Source organism: Xyrauchen texanus, chromosome 29 (genome assembly GCF_025860055.1).
Source record: "Xyrauchen texanus isolate HMW12.3.18 chromosome 29, RBS_HiC_50CHRs, whole genome shotgun sequence".
Taxonomy (NCBI): Eukaryota; Metazoa; Chordata; class Actinopteri; order Cypriniformes; family Catostomidae; genus Xyrauchen; species Xyrauchen texanus.
In genome coordinates, this window is record NC_068304.1 from 22,918,948 (window position 1) to 22,942,647 (window position 23,700).

A 23,700-nucleotide genomic window follows, 5' to 3' on the forward strand; every position below is an offset into this window, starting at 1 on the left:
GTTTTTATAGTCAAAACAAGTAACAAAATCTGCCAGTGCTGAACAAGTAATCCAAAGTATTTAGAATACGTTACTGACCTTGAGTAATCTAACGGAATACATTACAAATTAAATTTTACAGCAGCTTCTATGAGACGCCAATGCTAGCAATTTGTGTGAATAGTGGAAAATAAAAATGACCACCATAGTTTACTAGTATTTGGTATGTTCCACTTTTGCTTTAATGACAGCACTCAAGCTGGCATGAATTTACAAGTTTGAGTAAAATCCAATGAGCCATGTTATCCTAGCATGATTTGAGAACGTTCCAAAGAGTGTCTTATGTGCTTCAATGGAGGACAGGAAATACAGCATCACCTTTTGTATGAAAGAGTTCAGATTGTCAATGCCACAATTTGCTTATTTGATTAATCATCCAGAAAAAGTGCAGAATTAAAAAAAAATCTTGTTCATTTTATGCCATAACTTGAAGTAGATTTTGAATAAAGGTTTTTCAAAGGGGCGTAAGTCTTTTGAATCCCACAGAATATCCCACTGTTTATTATATCATGAGGTTGTTGGCGATGCCCAGTCCTACTATGATGAGCTATCCAGTATTCTTTTTGCGTATTGTGATTTCAATGCCAGTCAGTGACAACATCATGAGGTGCCAACCAGCTACTCCCTCAGCATTCAACATACAGTGATGCAAAAGCTTAATGAATCTCTAAAATACAGCCTAAGGAAACTACAGTTTACTGCCAAATGACAGTTCCATTGTATATACATGTAGAGCATTTATGATGGGTTTGCAGTGCACACTTACGTCATGTTTACAATGGTTTTTCCTTATACCAGGTGCAGAGTCAGGGTGTCTAAAAGTGTATCGTCTGTCACGCTGGGCTACTGACTGATCTGCGATTCAAATCGGCAGCGCGTTGAGGTCTCTCCTTGCGCTGTTTCCTCTAATAAATGAATGCTGATGAAGATTGGTCCATTCTCTTTAGTCTGGGCAAGGGCCATAATGAATAGCTATTATGTGCCTCTGTGAGCCTGATCTAAATTCAATAGGCAATCACTCAGAAATCGCATGCTCATCCAAAAAAAGCTTAAACAGAAGTAGGTACAGAGAATGAAGAATGAGAGGCGTGACCAGTGTCGTGACATTAGAGACAGACCCACCTGCGTAGAAGTGCACAGAGAGACGGGAAACAGGTGCAAGCCTGCTGAATCTGTCAGCAACTGTCAGCTTTAGAGGTTGGATTTTGGCCACTTTTTGTAATCAAAGAAAAATGCGTTGCAAAAATGCTCCCATCATAAAGTATGCCCCGGGACTGGAGGTTTGTGGGGAGGCATACAAGGCATTAGGCGCTATAAGGCTCAAAGCACCCCCCATTGCTCTTGACCCCAGTTTGATGTCTCATAATGACCAGAAGGGTGTTGACAGTAATCCCCTGCCTCATTTTGTATAGATTTAAAGGGATAGTTCATCCAAACATGAAAATTCTGTCATCATTTATTCACCCTAATGCAATTTCAAACCTTGATTTTTTTTTCTTCAGTGGAACACAGGAGTTGTTTGCATTTCTTTTTCTTCCATACAATGAATGTGAATGGTGACTGTGTTCCACTGAAGAAAGGGTTACTAAGTGATGACAGCATTTTCATTTTTGGGTAAACTATGCCTTTAAGCGCTATTCCTTTACTGTCATCCTGAGATTTATAGATTAAATGTAATTGTTAAAAATTAATTTTCTTCCTCCAATATTATGACATACATTTTTAAATGATAAAAATGTGATTGTTTTGTCTATTAGGGTAGTATGCAGTTCAGAGAATTGTGTGTGTGTGTGTGTGTGTGTGTGTGTGTGTGTGTGTGTGTGTATGTGTGTGTGAGGGACTCCAGAAGGTTCAGTCATGCTGAGTTCAGAGGACTTGCTCTCAAAGGTCATGCTTACCGGGGGAGGAGGAAAGGGAGGCTCCCTTAGCCAATCATTTGGTTTCCTGCTGCTGATGCTGCCCCCGCTGCATCACCATGGAGATAGCAGCAATATCTGTTCCTATTGACAAGTCATATGGAAGATGCATCCATTGCTTTCACTCGAAAAAGGATATCTGATTGCATTAATATAATAAGGAAACATCACAAATAGCGTATACATTAATTGTGGATTATATAGCATCTAGTATGTTGGTTATTCACCTCATTTTAATTCCCAGGCCCTCACATTTTTCTCTCCTTAGTGTGTGAACACTTTAGCCTTTCTCACAGCAGATAATGGAAAGGGTGCAAGAACGGCCTTCTTGAACTGGCCCCATCTTCTCTTCCACTTGCTATTTAACATAAGTCACCCCCTCTCTCCCCCATCTTTTCTTTTCGTTCCACTTATCCAGTCCATTTCTCACGCTCTCCTCTTTTGGCTTCTGAAGTTTCATCTCTGTTGTGGATTTTCGGGACAGCGGAACCCAGCCCTAAGTGTAGGCTGTTCTTATGCCCTTAAAATAAACGAAACGGTCTTTTCAGGAGCCGTTATTACTTTCAGGCTTTTAACACGCTTGTAGAAGGGAGTGATGTCATAAGGAGTTACAGAGGAAGTAAGATGGAGGAAGGAATGAATGATTGAGGAACAGGAAGGGAAGTTGGAATAGGATGTTCAATTGAAATCTGACAAATCAGTTAAAATACAGAGATAGAGATGTATCAACTTCAGATAACGTTGGTCCTACCTTTTCATATTTGGCTATATCTCAATTTTCCCTCCATTTTCATTGAAAAGTCGTTTTCTCTGTCTTGTTTTCCAGTTAAAATATCTGAAAACGCATTAAACAAGATAAATATTCTTGAGAAGTTATTTTCAGAGAATGTACCCTGAATTGCATTTATTTTTCTAATCCTTTGGCAATCTAATTTTTTGTTTGCTTTAAACATAATCCTCTCTACATTTTGGTAGATATAAGCTTAAAACAAGAAAAAAAAAATGTAAATCAAGATAGGTGTAAGGTTTTCCCTGGTGACCACTAGAGGTCACTATGTATGTTTATTGTTCTTCTCTTGTCTTGTGTTTTATTATGGGTCTTTGTTCATTGGTTTTTGTGGTCATTAGTTAAAGGTGGTCCTTGTTTTTTCATTTGCCCTTTGTGTATTTATCCCTTTTTTTTCTTGTGTTCTTTGTCAGTTGGTTTACTTTCCTAGCTGTCGTGTTTCACATTTATTTTGATTCCTTGTTCCCAGTGATTCTTGTTTATGGTTGTGTTTCGAGATTCTTTATTAAAAGACTGCACTTAGAGCCACACTTCTCATCTCTTCACTCTCAGAACAACCGATCAAAACCCTATGGATACAGCAGTTATGGAACTGTTCTCTCTAAGGCAAGGAAGCAATACCATAGAGCAATACACAGAGTAGTTCTGCAAGCTCACCCATGCCCTCGATTGGGGAGAAGGACATCTACCATTTGGACTCAACAAGGCTTTAAAGTCCTGCCTGCCTGGAGGCAAGTGTGAACTCTAAGCTTTATGAGTGCCCTGCTGTCCTGGCCTCTGAGTTTCCTGCTGCCCAGACCTCAAGACACTTTGAGTCCTGTGTCACACTTGTCCTGAAATACCCTTTTAACTTTACCCTGCCTGAGATCCTTATTGTCTGGACCGTTGTCTGGAAGTGCTTCGAGCTTCTCCTCAGCACAACCAAATTCAGTTCGCCAGGCGCCCACCCCGCTTCAGCGGCGTCTGCTTCACCTCGGTGCAGGGCGAAAATGCCCCCTTCCTGCATGCAGAAATCGCAACCCTTATGCGCAAGGGGGAGATAGAGCCTGTCCCTCCAGCCGAGATGGAGAAGGGGTTCTACAGCCCCTACTTCATCATAACCAAGAAAGGTGGTGGGTTGCGGCCAGTCTTGGACCTGCGAGTTCTGAATCGATCCTTACACAGACTCCCGTTCAAGATGCTGATGCAGAAACGTATCCTGGCATGCGTCCGGCATCAAGATTGGTTCATGGTGGTAGACCTGAAGGACGCATACTTTCACGTCTCAGTATTACCCTGTCACAGACCCTTTCTACGGTTCGCTTTCGACGGTCAGGTGTATCAGTACAAGATCCTCCCCTTTGGTCAGTCCCTGTCCCCTCATGTCTTCACGAAAGTCAAAGAGGCAGCACTTTACCCGTAAAGGGAAGTGGGCATTTGCATACTCAACTACCTCGATGACTGGCTAATCCTAGCACACTCTCGACAGTTGCTCTGTACACAGGGACCTGGTGTTCAGGCACATCAGCCGTTTAGGGCTTCTAGTCAGCTGGGAAAAAGTGCAAGCTCTCCCCGGTTCAGAGCATCTCTTTTCTCGGCATGGAGTTAGTCTCAATGACAGCCTGCCTCACAAGTGAGCGTGCACAGTCGGTGCTGAACTGCCTGAGTACATTCAGACCGGGCACAGTGGTTCCACTGAAACAATCCTCAGTGGTGGTCATGCCACTCGGGTTAATGCATATGAGACCGCTTCAGCACTGGCTTCAGACTCGAAGTCCCGAGATGGGCATGGCACCGCGGCACATACCGTGTGACCCTCACCCCTTCCTGCCATTACTTATTCAGCCCATGGACAGACCTCTGTTTTCTACTGGCAGGAGTCCCCCTACAGCAGGTGTTCAGATGCGTCGTAGTTACTACAGACGCCTCCCAGTTGGGCTGGGGCACCGTGTGCAATGGTATATAACGTTCTCTGTCAGCGACACTTGCCTGGAGTTAGGCCCCCCAGATTCTCACGTCATCCTGAGACCCCGACCGGGCTACGTCCCCAAGGTTCCTATAACCCCTTTCTAGGGTTGCATGGTATGAGATTTTCACGGTATGATAACCGTCTCAGAAAATATCATGGTTTCTTGGTATCATGCTATATGGTATTACACAATTACTATTATCAGTAAAAACAGAAGGGTTATTTTTAAAAAAAAATTTTTTTATTTGTTTTGAGCAAAGAATTTATTATAATTGAAACTTGAAACCATTTTTTTTATTGAAGTATGTGTAAAATAAATAGAAAAAATAATGAAGCTAACAGAATTATAATAATAAACCAAATTATAAACATGATAAAAAATAGCATGTAGACTAACTATAACATGTTATATAATTAAATCATGTTAGTTTACATGTTAGCAAAGCATGTTAAATTAACTACAAAATGAAAAATAACATCAGCTGTGTGAGCTTTTAATTAATGTCCTATGATTATTAACAATTAACATGTACTGTAGGTGTGCGACAGCACAGCCAGACTGCTCCTGTTTGAACCTTTAACTCAGTGCTTCTCAACTGGTTTTGCTTCAGGACAGATTTTACATTGGACATCAAGTTGCAACCCACCATAGTAAAAATTTAACCTGTATTTAATGTATCCTGGGATGCATTTCCTTTTTGTTTATGGTTTTCAAGTACAAGGAAATGCATCAAGTGACATTATTTTTGTTGTTGATGTAAACAACAAAATCTACTTGAAGTTTTCTTTCCCCCTTTTAAAAATTGAAGAGCATATTTACTTATATGAGCCCACTATTATCCCATTTGTTTCCTAATTTCAAACATCATTCAAACAGAACACACATATCACAAAGAAGTAAAGGCTCCTCATTACCATAGTTAGGTCAGTGTAGCTAGTCTTAAATAATAGTAATTATAATAACAAATTATAGTATTTCTGAAAAATAAATACTAGCTGAAACACATCTTGAAACTTTAACTACAACTGCCACTGTTGGTATAAAATGAGGTCTAATAGATTCTACCTTTAGATTATTTCATATGAAACTATAACATTTTGTCAAAATATAACAGTTACGTTTACTCATGTAAAATCGTGAAACAAATTTGTAAAGGTGATGGTGTGTAATTTTTGAACAGTGTTGCTCTTTTCCTCCTCAGTGCTTTTTGGCATGTCAGGGCTGCCTTCCATTTGAGAGGTTCAACTTGAGTTTCTCCGTAACGCTTTAAACTAGAAAAGTCTCACTAGAATTGAAATTGGTCACATCAGTTTCGATGTTTGCACTCTGCATTATCAAAGGAAGCCCTGTTGTTGCACGCGTGCATCAGAGAGAAGAGTAGATCATGATCGCAAGCTTGTTACACTCGTGCGAATGTGCAGATGAGAAGCCTTTAGCTGTTTGTGAGATTATCATTAAATCTGCCTCGGCAGTCCTAAATAGGCTATCACTTGGGCGGGCACTGAAATATCTTCAATGGGAGAACCATGGCATTGTTCTTTCCCTGCTGTCTGCGACCCAGTCCGAATAGACCAGTTGAGAAACACTGCTTTAACTCACACACACACTCACTTATGTCAGACCCCCTCGCCTCGTCTCTCTGTCATTTTCTCCGCTGCATGTGTGTGTGTGTGTGTGTGTGTGTGTGTGAGTCGCAAGTTGACGAGTCTGACAGGCAGACGAGGAGGAAAGGAGATGCGTGCATGCATGTGAGATTCTCTGTCCGGTTGCATTTTTTCTCAATACCATAGATAAGCAAATGTACATGGTATGATAACTGTCAATTTTCATACCAGGGTATACCGTGAAACTGGTATACCGCTGCAACACTACCCCTTTCAGGGATCAGGTAGTGAACATACAAGCGCTGCCCCAGGAGGAGGCAGACCCAGCCTTAGCATTGCTGTGTCCGGTGCGTGCTTTGCGCACCTATTTGGATCGTACGCAAAGCTTTAGATGCTCTGAGCAGCACTTTGTCTGCTTTGGTGGATAGCGTAAAGGGAGTGCTGTCTCCAAACAGAGGCCACTGGATCGTGGATGCCATTGCGTTGACCTACCAGACCCAGGCCGTGCCCGTCTCCTTGCGGGTTCGAGCAGACTCTTAAGAGGAGTGTGGCATCCTCGAAAGCACTGGCCAATGGCACCTCTCTAGCAGATATCTGCAGAGCGGGGTGCTGTGCAACACCCAATACCTTCGCGAGATTTTACAATCTCCGGGTTGAGCCGGTCTCTTCCCGTGTTTTGACAGGTCCGAACACGTAGAATTCGGTAATGCGGAGCAGCTGGCCAGGTGTATCGCTTGCGCATAGCGCCTTTCCCTTATCCTGAGGCGAAGACGTGCGCTCTACTCCCCCAGTCAAGTCCACAAGCCATGGACCCTTGTTGTCCTTCCTCCCTAGCCCTCTGGCTCCAAATTCAGCAGAGGAGTTCGCAGCCAGACCCTCTGCAGGCACAGAGTTGCCTGTTCTGGAACAGGTGCTCCATGAGTACTGATTACTCCGGTAACCTCCTGTGATGTATTTTCCATGGTAAGGTCCCCCTGTTGGCGGACCCGTGTCTCCCTGTTCGCTGTGTTTGTAGAGCTCCTCAACGTCGAGGCAGGACCTACCACTGCCACTTCCATATGTGGCTGGTAAGCCCATGTGACATATTTTGCCACATGTTAACCTCCCCTGCTGGTCAGGATGTGGTCTCTCTCGGGTCTTTTCCCTCTGAAAGAATAGGATAGGAAAAGAACACCTTCCTCAATGTATGTTATAGCATTAGATGCTTGCCACAACACTGTACTAGCCGCTGAAATTGCCGGGAACTTACTCTTGGCTCCTCAGCTCAAAACCTGTCTGAACAGATGCATGCTTCCCTCCTTTTATACCCTTATGTCTGGGGGAGGGGCATTCAAATTCTGTTTGCCAATTCTCATTGGCCTTTTCTCAAAAATAAGAGTAACCGAGGCTCTCAAGAGAGACCCCTAGTGTCACTACATCGACACAAAATGTAGTTCCCTCCATCAGGGAATGGAGGTTATGACAGTAACCAAGATGATTTTCACTTGGAAAACAAGACAGAAACTCTGATAAAAAAAAAAATATATATATATATATATATATATATATATATATATATATATATATATATATATATATATATATATTTGCAGTGTTTTGTGAGAGAGGACTAAATAAAGATGGTGAACTATATTCAATGAACATTTCCTCTGTTTCTTATACAGTAAGCTATGCGTGCGTATCTTGCATGTGTTTGTGTGTGGGCAGATGTGTTTCTCTGTATCAGATTTCACTGTAGAATAAGTGCTAACCATCACAGGAAGGACATGGGATCCATGGAGAATAGCAACAAAGGTTTCAGCACCCCACTCATTCTCACATGTTTCTAAACTATCCACAAATGCAAGAGTAACTGGTTCTGGTTCAGATAAATGCATTAATGCCATAATTTTAGTAATCCAATTACAAATGAATTACAACAATAATAATAAAAAGAAAACACGTTTACCTACCGTGTCTCCTCAAAGTTCCTCACTTTGAAATAGAACACCAAACCCTTTATGCAAATGAGGAGCAACTAAAGCAGAATAATCACAAGTATTATGTCACTGATAGTGCTAGAGCCACTGATTTTATTATCTCTTTCCTTCCGCTGTGCTCTCTCATTCTGCCCTTGTGCAGGTTTGTAGAACCCAAAGTTGTTATGCTAAGATAACCGACAAAAGTTGTTTTCTATTTTTGCCAGAATTCTTTTTTTGAATGCAAAAAAAGAGTTTACTTACAGCAATAAACAATTTTAAATTGCATCTTTCTTTCAATTATCCTTTATTCAGTGCAGTCACTTCACCACCATGTAGCCTGACACATTAATTTTGTTGCCTAAAATGTCATTTTTTATAGCTCAGGAGTATTAATTGAGTTCTTAGTTATGTTTCATTCAAGCATTAACTTTGTCTCAGACATTCCTATAATTTCTTAAGAGAAATTAACATAGACACAAATGTACAGCACAGCACAAGTTGCTGAAGTACAGTAAATCTCTGTTAACACCAGTGACTGAAAACGTTCCAAGGAGGCAGTGGAATGCTGGAACTGGAATGGAAAAATACTGTTTCTGCTTAGAACGAAGCAAAATTAAATGCATTTCATTTTTAGTCCCTGGTTAACACTAACATCAATTTAATCTGTTGGTTGCAAGTAGGAATTTCTACTCGACTGTAGCATCCAAGTGTATCAGGTGGCTGATCACTATCTGCACTTCCATTGGTAGTTACCACATTGTGTTAAGGCTCATTTGCATAAAGTTGACCTCTGCTCAATGGTGTTGAGCAGCAGCTTTGCAGTCACTGTAATGATGGTCGCTTTGTCAATATAAATGACGCTTTATGTAGATAGTATACCTCAGATAATTTGGTCTGAAGAATTTTAAGCAAAATGTTTTATTTAATATTGAGATCTGTGATTTTGTTGCAGAATTTGGCATTGATGCAAATCTGAGCACAATTCATAACATTGCACTTCAAAAACTCTATAAGACACATGTTAGTGGTCTTTCACACAAGTTTTTCAGCAAATGTGTTCATAACACTCTTCATCACATTGATGGATGTACGCCTGTTTATGTGCTCTTTTAACAGGCTGATGCGAAGATGGTTTGTGATGTTGTGAGCCGTATGGAGGATACCGAGCCCTATTCCCCAGAGCTCCTGTCCGCCATGATCCGTCTGTGGTCTGACTCAGGTATCCAGGAGTGCTTCAGCCGTGCCCGCGAGTACCAGCTCAACGACTCCGCCCAATAGTGAGTACAGCACTGCTGGGAAGTGCCATTAGTGCTTTTACGCTTCATTAAGAGAGCATTCTACCTAAATATGCCCACATTTTTTTTTTTTTTATTATTTTTCTATTACATTGCAATACAGTTCATTAAAAGACGTTTCCATGGGTATTGGTTTTATGGACTGCAAATTGAACTTGGCGACATTTCAGCAGTGTCAAATGTATAATATTTATAATCGTTCTTTCCAATGCTTGATTTAGCAGGTTGCTTTTCTAGTGAATTACATGGGCCAAGACATAATAACACACTCCAGAGGGAGAGATAAATTCACAGATGCAATTACAGTATCCGCTGATGTAATGTCTTGAGTTTGTGTGAGTATATGTGCTATACGTGTATGCGTGAATGTAATAACATGGAAAGAGTTTAGTCAGCATTATTTTTGGATCTGACTTTGTGGTTTACCGTAATAGTCTGGGAAGACTGTCCTTGTGGAAAGTAGTGTTAGATGAAGACAAATTACTTAATTGCTCGCAGATCGACAGTGTAGATTATGTTGCTAAGAAGGAAATGTGGGTAGGGGAAATGCTTGAGGGTGCCAAAAAAGGACTTCAGAGGAAAGGTCGGGGAGAGGCATTACATGCAAACAAACTTAAGCAAGTGTTCTGCCCAATAGGAAGTCCAGTACATCACATGAATAACAGATAATTTTTCTGTCTGCAAATCCTTTTTTACTATAAATCTCCACTTTCACTTTCATATTCTTCTTATTTAGTTTTTTGGTGATTCACATGCATATCACCACCTACTGGTTGGGGTTGGTCAACGGTGGAGATTTATAGTAAAAAGGACTTAAATATTGATGTCTTTGTATTATTTAGCAGTACCAATTATTTTTACCTTATCCCATGTTAAAAAATATACTTATTTTGCTGTGAGGTTTTGAGGATTCAGTGATGCCGAAAAGCTGTGTTTATGTGTTTAGTTTGTGTGTGTGTGTGTGTGTGTGTGTGTGTGTGTGTGTGTGTGTGTGTGTGTGAGCGTGTATTTATCACTTTGTGGGGACCAAATGTCCCCATAAGGATAGTAAAACCTGAAATGTTTGACCTTGTGGGGACATTTTGTCGGTCCCCATGAGGAAAACAGCTTATAAATCATACTAAATTATGTTTTTTGAAAATGTAAAAATGCAGAAAGTTTTCTGTGAGGGTTAGGTTTAGGGGTAGGGTTAGGTTTAGGGGATAGAATATAAAGTTTGTACAGTATAAAAACCATTATGTCTATGGAAAGTCCCCATAAAACATGGAAACACAACATGTGTGTGTGTGTGTGTGTGTGTGTGTGTGTGTGTGTGTGTGTGTGTGTGTTTATGTAAACCAAAGACATGACCAGCTTGACAGGCACAACTTGAATGTTCTAATAAATATTTTACATGAATGACCATAAGGAAAGGAGTTCCCTTCCGAGGGAACTCGCACTGCGTCGTTGAAAACGACTCTTGGGGAACGCTCCTTAGCGTGCGCCTCTGAATTATGAATGAAACTATTCCAATCTTGATTGGTGTTGCGTCATGACGTAACATGTGACGGCATAACCGGATGCATAAAAGTGACGCCGGTACACATACACATTAGCTTTCGCTCTTCAGCAAGCGCTCTATGTTGAAATTGTTTGTCTTATTTGGTGTTGTTTGTCTGATTTAAAAATATTATGGCCACCGAACAGTTCAAGAAGTGCGTGCACCCCTGCCCTCGTTTCATTACGGGTAGGGACACGCACGCTTTATGTGTGAACTGTTTGGGAGCACAGCACGCACAGGCAGCTCTCGAGGGATCTGCCTGTGAAAGTTGTGAAGCACTACCCATGAGAGTGCTGCGCTCCCGGTTGGCGTGCTTCGATGAGCACGGTCAGGCTCGCGTTCCCCACGGTTTTGGTCCCGCGTCTGTTGAGGCAGCGCGGCGATTGAAATCGCGGGGTTCGCAGCGGATTTTGCAGATGAGAATGAGACTGCTGCGGCACGTTCTCATTCTTCATTTGAGGATCCCGAGCCTACTGTGAGTGGTGCAGAAGCCCGCGTCGCGGCTTCTTCTGCCCATGATCACCCTTGCTTGAGCTCACTGCTTCCGAGGAAGTGGATATGCTCAGCATCGATGTGGACGACCGTGAGCCAAGCACGCCAGTTTTTGGCCAAGCTTATGAGGAGCTGATTGAGGTTGTGACGCGTGCCGTGGCCAGACTGAATATCAGCTGGCCACAAAATGAGCAGGGAACGCAAGTTGAAAGCAATTAGACGTGCGTTTCCTGCGGCACAGATCACAAACTCAGCGCCGGGGTTTGCCGTTTTTCCCGATCTCCACAAAGATATCTAAAACGAGATCGTGGGGTAAACCGCATTCGTCCCGTATCTCCAGCCCCAGTGTTTGATTACAGACGATGTTTTGGGGGCACGGTATATGGGCTAAAACCCGGCGCTGCCTAGTAAGCCCTGCAGAGATACATCTGCTTTAATAAGTAGGGCTTACATGGCCGCACACTGTCGGTGTTGGTTTCCGCCGTCTCTGACGCTCGGGCCACATCAATTTCCAGCGAACGCATAGCTGAACGTTAGTGTCAAAAAAAAAAAAAAAATATATAAAAAATAAAATAAAAACAACAAGCATCAATTGTGGTCACAAGAACCGTGATCGACTAAATCCTGCCGGTTTCCGCTTCAGGAAGTCGGGAACACTGCTCGAAAAACACCGAGACCAGCCTCGAGAGGCTGGTTCCCTTAGTTGAAGCTTCAGGAAAGAGGTCCTACCGAGGTGGTAGAACCTCGGAGGGCTATCCCCGCTGCAGAGCAACCGAGGTTGCTCTGCGAGCGGAGTCCTCAGGAAATCGGTGTCGGTTCCGCCCGTCTCTGGCGCTCGGGCCACATCAATTTCCAGCTGAACGCACACCGTGCCGTTACGTGTCAAAAAATAAAAAACAAGCATCAATGGTGGTCACAGAAACCGTGATCGACTAAATCCTGCCGGTCTTTCGCTTCAGGAAGTCGAGAACAGTGCTTGAAAAACACCGAGACCAGCCTCGAGAGGCTGGTTCCCTTAGTGGAAGCTTCGGGAAGCGGTCCTACCGAGGTGGTAGAACCTCGAGGGCTGTCTCCCGCTGCAGAGCAACCGAGGTTGCTCTGCGTAGCTGAGTTCTCAGGAAATCGGTGTCGGTTCCGCCGTCTCTGGCGCTCGGGCCACATCAATTTCCAGCTGAACGCACACCGTGCTGTTAGCGTCAAAAAATAAAAAACACACATCAGTTGTGGTCACAAGGACTGTATCGACTAAATCCTGCCGGTATCTCGCTTCAGGAAGTCGAGAACAGTGCTCGAAAAACACCGAGACCAGCCTCGAGAGGCTGGTTCCCGTAGTAGATTTTGTAGAGAAGGATGGGGGGTTGAGGCTGATTTTAGATCTCAGAGTTTTGAACCGGCCTTTGAGGAGGTTCAGGTTCAAAATGCTTACCATTCCTGTCATCGTGAGATCAGATCCGAGGACTGGTTTGTCATGATAGATCTAAAAGACGCCTATTTTCATGTACCCATCCTTCCATGTCACAGGAGGTTCCTGAGGTTCAGCTTTGGGCTGAAGCTTACCAATATCGGGTTCTTCCGTTCGGCCTAGCACTCTCTCCCGCACATTCACCAAATGTATGGATGCAGCTCCTGCTCCTCTGAGACTTCAGGGCATCCGCATACTGAATTTTATCGATGACTGGCTCATTCTGGCCCAGTCTCGAGAAATGGCGATTCGACATCGAGATGTAGATCCTTGGCCATATTCAAAGTTTGGCGTTGAGACTCAACACAAAAGAGTGTGTTACAACCATCCAGTGCACAACGTTTCTGGGTGTTGTGTGGGACTTCGATTACGATGCAGGCACGCATGTCTCCTGCGCGTATCGAGTCCGTTCTGGCGATGGTGTCGGGTTAAAACTAGGCCAGGCCATCACTGTAAAGCAGTTTCAAAGACTGCTGGGCCTCATGGCAGCGGCATCCAACTTGATACCTTTGGGCCTTCTACACATGAGGCCCCTCCAGTGGTGGCTGAAAGCCAAGGTGTTTTCCCCAAGGGGAATCCATTTCAGTATAATCAGAGTAGCGCCAGATGCCTTCGTTCTCTGCTAATATGGAAGAAACCTTGGTTCCTGTCCCTAGGGCCAGTGTTGGGAGCGTCATGTCGCCGGAAAACCGTTTCGACAGGCGCCTCCCTCACTGGCTGAGGCGCGGTCATGGGCGGCCGCTTTTGCCAGGGGTCTGTGGCAGGACCATCATCATTCTTGGCACATAAACTGTCTAGAGATGTTGGCTGTGTTCAGGGCTCTGAGGAGCTTCCTTCCAGACATCAAAGGTTACCATGTCCTAGTACGTTCGGACAATACATCAGTGGTAGCTTATCTGAACCGACAAGGAGGACTCAGATCAGCCCTCTGTGCAGACTGGCGCATCAGATAATTCTTTGGTCCCAAGGGAAAATACTGTCTATCAGAGCATGTATATTCCGGGGTTCAGAATCAGGGAGCAGACATCCTGTCGAGGCAGGGGCTGAGGCCGGGGAATGGAGACTTCATCCAGAGGTGGTGAAGTTGATATGGGACAAATTTGGACCATCAGAAGTGGATCTATTCGGCGTCTCGAGGCGTCCCACTGTCCACTTTGGTTCTCCCTCTCACATCCAGCCCCACTGGGGTTGGATGCCATGGTACAGGCTTGGCGAGGCTTAGCCTGTGCGCATTTCCCCGATCAGCTCTGCTCCGGGAGTCCTGGAAAGGGTCCGCCAAGAGGGCATCAGTCTACTTCTGGTTGCCCCCATGTGGCCGGCCAGTATGGTTCTCAGACATAATTTCACTCCTGATAGCTCCGCCATGGCAGATTCCTCTGAGGAGGGATCTGTTGTCTCAGGCGGGGGCACAGTCTTCCACCCTCGTCCAGAGCTGTGGAAACTGTGGGTCTGGCCCCTGAGGGGGTTCAGTACCTAAATGCTGGTCTATCAGCGGGGTGGTTGAAACCATACTTGGCTCTAGGGCTCCGTCTACTAGGAGATTATATGGCCTCAAGTGGAATGTGTTCTCCACTTGGTGTAGAGAACATGAATTAGATCCAGTTAACTGCCCGGTGGCTTCAGTTCTGGAGTTTCTTCAAGATCGTTTCTCTGCGGGTCTCTCCCTTCCACACTTAAGGTGTGCGTGGCTGCCATTTCAGTTCCATGCACCACTGAGTGATGGGCCTCTGGGGAGGCACCAGCTGGTCATTCGTTTTCTCCGTGGTACATGGAGGATGAGACCGACAACCAGGTCCAGGGTTCCTGCCTGGGACCTGGCGGTGGTTCTCGAAGGGTTATCCCTGGCCCCTTCGAACCCCTTCAGTCGGCTTCAGCCCAAGGACCTGACGTTCAAGATGGCTTTTCTCTTAGCTATTACCTCTCTAAAGAGGGTGGGTGATCTTCAAGCCCTGGCAGTGGCGCCAGCTTGCTTGGAGTTTGCCCCTGGTGGAGTTAAAGCCATTTTACACCCGAGACCTGGCTATGTGCCTAAGGTGCCGTCTAACACGGCACGGTCTCACGGTCCTGCAGGCTTTTTATCCTCCACCTCATGTGTCGGCAGAAGAAGAGAGGCTCCATTTGATCTGCCCTGTCAGATCTTTGAGTGTTTACCTCGAGAGGTCCTCTTCTTGGAGGAGGTCGGACCAACTGTTAGTGTGTTTTGGGTCACCTAAGAAGGGGCTCCTGCCTCGAAACAAACCATTAGTAATTGGATTGTTCAGGCTATTATCTCGGCCTACAAGGTGCGCAATTTGCCTTCACCTTTGGCCGTGAGGGCTCATTCAACTAGAGGCATGGCGTCCTCTAGGGCTCTCTTATCGGGAGTACCCCTCCAGGAGATCTGTGAGGCAGCCGGTTGGGCTACCCGCACACTTTCATCAGGTTTTACAGTCTGCACCTCCCTAGTACGCCTGGCGCGCGTGTGCTCTCGTCCTAGCTGAGTGCCTGAGTTCAGTTTCACCCTAGGGCAGGCCTTTTTTCGGTGCGTGGCCTAGTGGGCATTCGTTCCCCAAGAGTCGTTTTCAACGGCGCAGTCGCGAGTTCCCTCGGAAGGAGCGTCTCGGGTTATGACTATAACCCTTGTTCCCTGAGAAGGAGCGAGACACTGCGTCGTCCTGCCACGCCCCTCAAGGCCTGAGAGCGGCTTGCTTCATCGCTAGGCTAATGTGTATGTGTACCGGCGTCACTTTTATGCATCCGGTTATGCCGTCACATGTTACGTCATGACGCAACACCAATCAAGATTGGAATAGTTTCATTCATAATTCAGAGGCGCACGCTAAGGAGCGTTCCCCAAGAGTCGTTTTCAACGACGCAGTGTCTCGTTCCCTTCTCAGGGAACAAGGGTTATAGTCATAACCCGAGACGTTCTCCATAAATTCAAGAGAGATTTGAGATCATTTCCATTGGACTGTTCTCCCACACCAGCAATTCACATGTACTGCACACTGGCTTCTACCTGTCTGTGGGCTGTCACAGCAAACTCCGGCTGGCTCCCTGATCCATGAGGCCCACAGCACAGTGCCCTTCTTCTTGAGTCTGGTCCAGTGTGGGATGCTGTAACAAGATTAGATCAGCCCTAAGCCGAGAACCGTATAGTTGTCTGTTCTCTGGAAAGCTACCACTTTTTCTCTTTTTCTTTCTCTGTCCTTCTATCACACTCATCTCCTACTGTGCTACTCTGATATCACCCACTTCTGGTGCATTTCATTGAGTTCATCCATACTTTTCCATCCTAACTGACTCTGTAATGCTGTATCATGGCCCTCCCCTTTTTCTAATCTACAGCAGGTCATTCCTACTGCAGTACATTTTCATGTACCTATCATATATGTCTTCACTGCATATTTGAGAAAATATTAAACTTACAATAAAAAAAAAAAGGGAAATTATATTTGTTTTCTTGTATCACAATTAATTGAACTTCATGGTAAATTTTAAATAAATTCACCAGTTTGGTTTGAGCGGATGTTGCCATTTTTGCCAGGTCTTATCACATGAAAAGCTGGCATTTTTCTGAAATATTACAAGTTTTTCTTATTTTTCTTTCTCAAATCGAAATGTTTCCAATAAAACATGTTGGAAATAAAATAACAGATTTTTCCTATGTCTCATGTGGTATTAAGGGCAATTCCCACCGAACGTGTTTTGGTGGCCATTTTCAATTGATTTCTATGTAAACGTGACGTCTTTGACTATTGCAACGCATCTTGCTGTTTTGGCAGCATCTCGCACAGGAGTGTCACGTTTTAAGACACCATGTCAAAAGAACATACATTTTTAAAAACGTATCTCAAGACAACCGAGTTGTAATAGTTGTTGCGCTGCATCTAGCTCACATTAAACATTACATCGTGTTTGATAAAATTACAAAAATCGGTATGGCCATATCAGTATTGATCAAAAATAACTTATGTTGACACCCTCCTGTAAACTAACTCTCAGTTTCTCACTGAGCATAAGCTAACTTTAACTTTCAGTTTCCATCCTGTTAGTCATCCTGTTAATTTTCTTTCCATTGTGTGAATAATCAAGTCATAATTAATGAAGTGTAAAGTACCTAAGCTGGATCACAGCATATTTTGGAAAGGCTACTATTCCCTTTTATAACAAATGCTTATTTAAACTATAAACTATAACATAAGCATATTTACTTTTTTAAATGTTACAGAGTTTAAAATGTACCGCATAACAGGAATGTAACCATGATCCTCTAGGTTTTGTTCCTGCTCTCTTATATTTTTCTCCCTACTTCTTTTCAATTGTATGTCCACTAATTTAATTTCTTCTGTAATTTTTTTCCCATAATAGAGTTTAAGAAGCTTAAATTTAAGCTCATTCCACTTCTTGTTATATGAGACGCATTTCGATTCTGATGCATTATGTCACAATCGCCTGCAGCTTGCCAGTATTGTTTTCTTCTGCTTTTACATTACAGCCTGGTAGCTCTTGTAGTTTTCGAATATCAGCACAGATTGCACCTTCTTTCCAGAGTGCATATATGAAACCATTGTTATTGAAGTCTGGGACAGTAGGCTGACATACTATGACTGATATTCTATGTAATATTCTTCAAGAATAAACATCAATGGCTTTCCAGACAGATGTAGCAGTTTCACATTAGATAACTTCTCATATTTTGGTGGTTGTGATACACTACATCTTCACCAAATTACTGTCACAATCAAAATTACTTGTATCCTGATAACTAGGTAATTTGTCATTGTCAAAATACTTTCTAATAGGGTTAGTTCACCCAAAAATAAAAACAATATCTCATCATTTACGCCATCCTAGATGTGTATGACTTTCTTTCTTCTTCTGAACACAATCAAAGATTTTTAGGAGAATATCTCAGCTCTTTAGGTTCTCACCATTCAAGTGAATGGTGACCAGAACTCAGAAGAGCCAAAAAAGATAAAGTTTTGAAATTACTATACCAATATTTTAGCAAAATTGTTTACATGTGCCTCATTGTACATTTAATTCCAGTTTCCAGGTGAAATAAACATTAGAAGCACTACAACAATATTTTTTTCTTTCACACAAATCACAAGTTAAACAGCAGATTATCAGTTAAAAAACTTCTAGGTTACGGATGTAACCTCCGTTCCCTGATGGAGGGAATGCGACCTTGTGTCGAAGAAGCGACACTAGGGGTCTCTCTTGAGAGCCTTTTGCATCTCTGATCTATGAGAAAAGGCCAATGAGAAATTGGCAGACAGAGTTTGCATGTCCCGCCCCAGGACATACGGGTATAAAGGGAGGGAAATGCGTCTGTTTCATTCAGGATTTTCCTGAGGAGCCGGCAATGAGGTTCGGCCGCAACAATGGCTCGGTTCAGCGATGTGGCCGGGAGGACACAACTTCTTGTTCTCTCCATCAGGGAACGGAGGTTACATCCGTAACCTATATGTTCCCAGTCTGTTGCTCACTTCGACGTTGTGTTGAAGAAGCATCACTAGGGGTCCAATTTAAATCACTCCATGCGCTGAGCCGTGTACGTGGACTGCTGACACAGGAGCGGGCAGGTATTTTACGTGCCAAAGTGACAAGCTGTGCCAGGCTGCATGTACCCTTCCCCAATGCCCCATAAAATTGTCAAAGCCTTCTGGTTCTTTACCCTCGACAGGGGGGAACAAGGCAACGTGCCAAGCATGGGAGCAGGCAGCGCCAGCTTTTCTCTCTCCATGTTTCTCGCATAGAGTTAAACGCTATGCATACGCACTCGGGGAAGGCGATCTTTTCCAGTTTTCCTATTCTTTCAGGGGGAAAAGACCCTGCAGAGACCACACCTGCCAAGATTGGGGGAGGTAAAGAGTGGTGAAATACATCACATGGGCTTTTAGGTCACATGTGGAGAATGGCGCGGTGGTAGATCCTACCTCATTGGGAGGGAGGAGTTGCTACAAACACATGTCCGTGAGGACAGCCTCCCCTCCAACCTCTTTTGCAAGAATGAAAGCACTGACCTAACTGCGCACCTCTGTGGGTCTTCAGCCCTGGAAGAACATAAATTTGCGAACAAGCGCCACTTGGGAGCCACTAGAATGACTTGTTCCCCATCCTCCCTGACCTTGCACAGCACCTGTGATTCACTGGAGGAAATGCGTACTTGCGCAACCCCACAGGCCAGCTGTGTGCCAGCGTGTCTGCCCCGAGTTGAGCCTCCGTTCGGGCGTACCAGAGTGGGCAGTGGGAGGTTTCTCGGGAGGTGAACAGATCTACCTGGGTCTTGCTGAACTGTTCCCAAATCAGCTGGACCGACTGGGGGTGAAGCCTCCACTCTCCACTGGACAAGCGAAGAAACCTCCGCAGGGCAAAAAGTACAGCCAACAACTCTAGGCAGTTGATGTGCCAGCGCAGCAGGGCCCCTTTCCAACGGCCGGCAGGCGGGGGGCGGGTTAGTGACTGAGGAGGAGGTCCTATGGAGGCATCCTCTAGACTCGTCAGAACCGGCCAGCTAGGGGACAACAGTCATGGGGCTGGAGGCGAGAGGTCTGCATCCAATGTGCCAGGACTGTTGAGGTGTAGCAGCAGAGTGCCGTGAGAAAGGCATTTGCGGGCCAAGTGACCCAGAGACAAAGGGAATTTCTCTTTTATTGAGAATGTGGGTACCGCATCCTGAAAGGGGGGTGGAAAATTAATTCTCCTCCCGGGGGACGGAGTGGTCTGCTTACCAGCTCCGGAGCTAACATCTTGGTCCCTGGGTCGTCAGTCTCAGGAACGCTTTGGAGCCTTCCGGGTCCTCGAAGGGGTTCGTGAGACCGGTGAAGTGCGCCTCCTGCGGTGTGCTCGACGCTGGGCCCGGGTTGAGGCGGAGCTGTGTGTTTTTTAGGCGCCGCAGGGGGACGCCCTCGGCGGGCAGACGGGGCACGGCCCCCCCTGGAGGTGCGGCGGGGCATGATGTGAGATATGGCCTCCGTCTGCTTTTTCACCGCTGAGAACTGCTGGGCGAAGTCCTCTACAGTGTCGCCGAAAAGGCCAAATTGGGAGAGAGGTGCGTCGAGGAAGCATGTTTTGTCCACGTCAGGCATCTCAAACATGTTCAGCCACAGATGTCGTTCCTGAAAAACGAGAGTGGCCATCGCCTGCCCAAGTGACCTTTGTGGCCCTGAGGGCGAGGTCGGTCACTGAGCGCAGTTCCTGCTGCACGTCGGGATCAGGACTACCCAAGTGCAGATCTTTAAGCCTTGGCCTGGTGGACTTGCAGGAGGGCCATGGCATGCAGGGCAGAAGCGGCCTGTCTGGTGGCGCTGTAGGCTTTGCTGGCCTGAAGGTGGCAGCCAAGTCAAGTCGTCCGCGTCAGGCGCCGGACCACTCTCCGATGCAGCGGCGAGCTCATCCGGCTCGGGGGCCTCAAGAGGTTAGGCAGGCTGGCCGTGAGGCGAGCTGCTGTTACCTCGAGCCCGGATGGAAGTCAATGAGCATGTCGGGGGGGCGGGTGGTTCGCGGGGACGTACCCGGCAAAACCGTGTCCGCTGCCATCCCCAAATAACCTCCATTGCCTGATGGGTTGTCCTCAATCCCGTGGGAAGAATGAGCGACACAGGGGGCGGCTGGAGTGCCGTTCCTCCTGAGGAAGGAAAGCCGCGACCGCAACGTTGCCATGGTCATGTTCTCGCAATGATGGTTCATCGAACCATCCACTAATGCTGCCTCGGTGTGATCGCTGCCCAGACACACGAGACGGCGCCTGTGGCTGTCAGGAGTGGAGAGCACTACCGCATCCAGGAACTACACAGGGGCAGAAGGGCATCTTTATAAAGATGCGTCCTGAAAAGGACGTTCAACATCAGTTGTGTGTATGTTCTTTTAGAGAAAATAACTCTTTTAGAGAAATAAATCTAACCCTCTGGGGTCTGAGGGTATTTTGGGCCCTGGAAAAGTTTTGGCATGCCTTGACATTTGTGCTTTTTTCGATTGCTTAAAAACATATTAATGGCTAAAGTCTGATTACACTGTATTCAGCACAAACTGGGCTACAATAATATGTGACCAACATTTGTATTTTTGAGAAAATAACGTTTATGCATGTTTTTTGAAAAACTAACATTTTAAGTCACTGAAATAAGGTCATATAACACATACTCGACATTTGTCCACAAGACCTTTGAGAACTGGATCTTGTAGCCTAGAGTTTTTGCTACAAAATTATGTGAAAACCATACTGATCACTCATTCATATAAAACAATATAGTAATTTAACTTTTGTACGACACTTTTAGTGTTGATGGGTAATATGCAAGGAGGCGTGAACTATCACGAATATTTATGTGATTCACACCTGAGGACACAAAGACCCTCACCTGGGCCTATCAATGAGGGATAGAGAATGAATGTGAGGAGACTTAATGATCAAAATCAAGTTTTAAGTTAAAAGGAGTAATCTGACTATGTATTTTCTTTACATAAAGACTTTACTTAATTTTAGACCTACACTACCATTTAAAAGAAGTCTCTTCTGCTCACCAAGACTGGATTTATTTGATCCAAAATACAGTAAAAACATTGATATTGTGAACTTTTTTTTTACAATTTAAAAGAACAGTTTTCTATTTAAATATATTGTAAAATGTAATTTGTGATCAAAGCTGAATTTTCAGCATCATTACTGCAGTATCCAGTGTCACATGATCCTTCAGAAAACATTATAATATGCTGATTTTCTAATATGGGCATATTTAAAGTGGGCTCATTTAACCTGAACACATATTTGCAAGCACAAGCTTTGTTGATGATAATGAGGCATTTTAAACACTAGATAAAATATAATCTAAACATTCATATTATTTTTATATCATATTACATATCATATTTATATCATACAGCATACAATGTAAATGCCTGCTTTAGCCTAAACAGCATTTAAATGTAACTAAATATTGCTTATTAGGACATATTTAAAATGTCAATACTCTGAATCCTGGCTGGCAAGTCTGGAAACAGTCCCACTAGTTTATATAAAATAGGATGTCAACTAATGAAAACTAATTGACTTGGCTGGATCAAATCTCTCTTCAAAATACAAATGTTCATCGGAGTCCCGCTCTTCTTCTGAGGAAAATGTTAAATCTTCCATACTATAATGGAGCTTTCTCGTCTGTGTATTGTTGCCAACATGCAGAAAAATGAATGAAATGTGTTTAAATCAAACCTCACAGTCGCTTATGTATTGTTGCAAAAGCGCAGAAAAATGAATGGGGGGTGTACATTTGCGTTGATCGTCTCAGCACATTAGCATAACATTAGCATAACAATGGCGCGCTCTGTTGGTGGGTGTGATCACATTACAGATAATGAGATGGACCTGTAAAAACTGTATATCGCTTTGATTCAAACAGATTGCATTGCAGGAGAATATTTGTTTTCAATTTGAATTGTTTTATTTAAAAGACATAGACATTTTAAGCTTTCTTTAGACATATGTTTTATGTTTGTGTAATAAGAATTTGTGGAGTTTCAGTTCATTATTGTGACGTGTTTCTGAAATATGCTCATAAACACAGAGACTGCTGAAAGCTCACCCTTTTTATTTTCTTTATTTTACAAAAGCACGAGATTTTGTTGTTATTGTGAGTGTACACAAATAAAAGTAGACCCTTTATAGTCTCTAATGATGTCTTACACTTTTCTGTATACCCAAAAATGATGGAGTATTTTAAGTTTTTTCTGCTGTAATGCCGAAAATATCCAGCAGGACGCGCCGGCATGTCCGTCGACCCCAGAGGGTTAACTGCGCTGTCGAAGCGCCCAGGGGCAAAGCTGCACTGCCGTGCAGAGAAAAAGAAAGCCGCTGATATGCACCGTAGATCCAACAGCAATCGCTCAGAGATGGGAGGAACAGTGTGTGACTTGTGTGTGACTTGTGCATACACAACCGGTCGGCTCTGAAGAAAATTTCAGAATGAAACAGACACATTTCCCTCCCTTTATACCCGTATGTCCGGGGGCGGGACATGCAAATTCTGTCTGCCAATTTCTCATTGGCCTTTTCTCATAGAACAGAAATGCAAAAGGCTCTCAAGAGAGACCCCTAGTGTCGCTTCTTCGACACAACTTCGAAGTGAGCGACAGACGGGGAACACTTCAACCTGTTCCTTTCACAATGCTATCTTATAACATCTTAACATTTTTACTATTGTGTACAATTTGTAAGGTGATACAGAATGAGATCAAATAGCATGGTAGTTCACGCTATTAGGAACGTTGCCCTTGCGAATGTGAGGCAAAAGTCCTGTTGAGCACGTGAGTCGACACGTGATTGAAAAAGTGTCTTAACCACCACAAAATTATGTGATTTCTTCAGCAGTTGTGTTTTTCATCTCACATTTGCTTTTTCATAACACTATAGGTTTAAGTTTTAGGGTAGTAATGTAGGTTTTTTATTTTTATTAAAAAGATCATTAACTTTAAAAACCTAATTTATTTGGGAGAATATTTAACTCACTTTTAGCATACAGTGGACATTTAATCTCGGAAATACTTCAACATATGGAAAGAACCATGCAATTTTCCTCACACAAATCTTTCATATAGCTTCAGAAGTCTTGGAATATAGTGCTCTTGTTGTTTATGTCCTTTTTGGTGCTTTGCAGCATAAATCCACTTTAAAT

General features: G+C 44.0%; 1 protein-coding gene across 2 annotated transcripts in view; it reads left to right on the forward strand.

The window, feature by feature from the left end:
- Window positions 1-23,700, forward strand: part of LOC127622925 (guanine nucleotide-binding protein G(o) subunit alpha) — a 152,892-nt gene that overhangs the window by 83,693 nt on the left and 45,499 nt on the right. For both annotated transcript variants that reach the window (XM_052097105.1, XM_052097104.1), the window contains exon 4: window positions 9,373-9,533. In XM_052097105.1, the coding sequence (XP_051953065.1) occupies window positions 9,373-9,533 (161 nt within the window). The remainder of the gene's footprint in view (window positions 1-9,372; window positions 9,534-23,700) is intronic.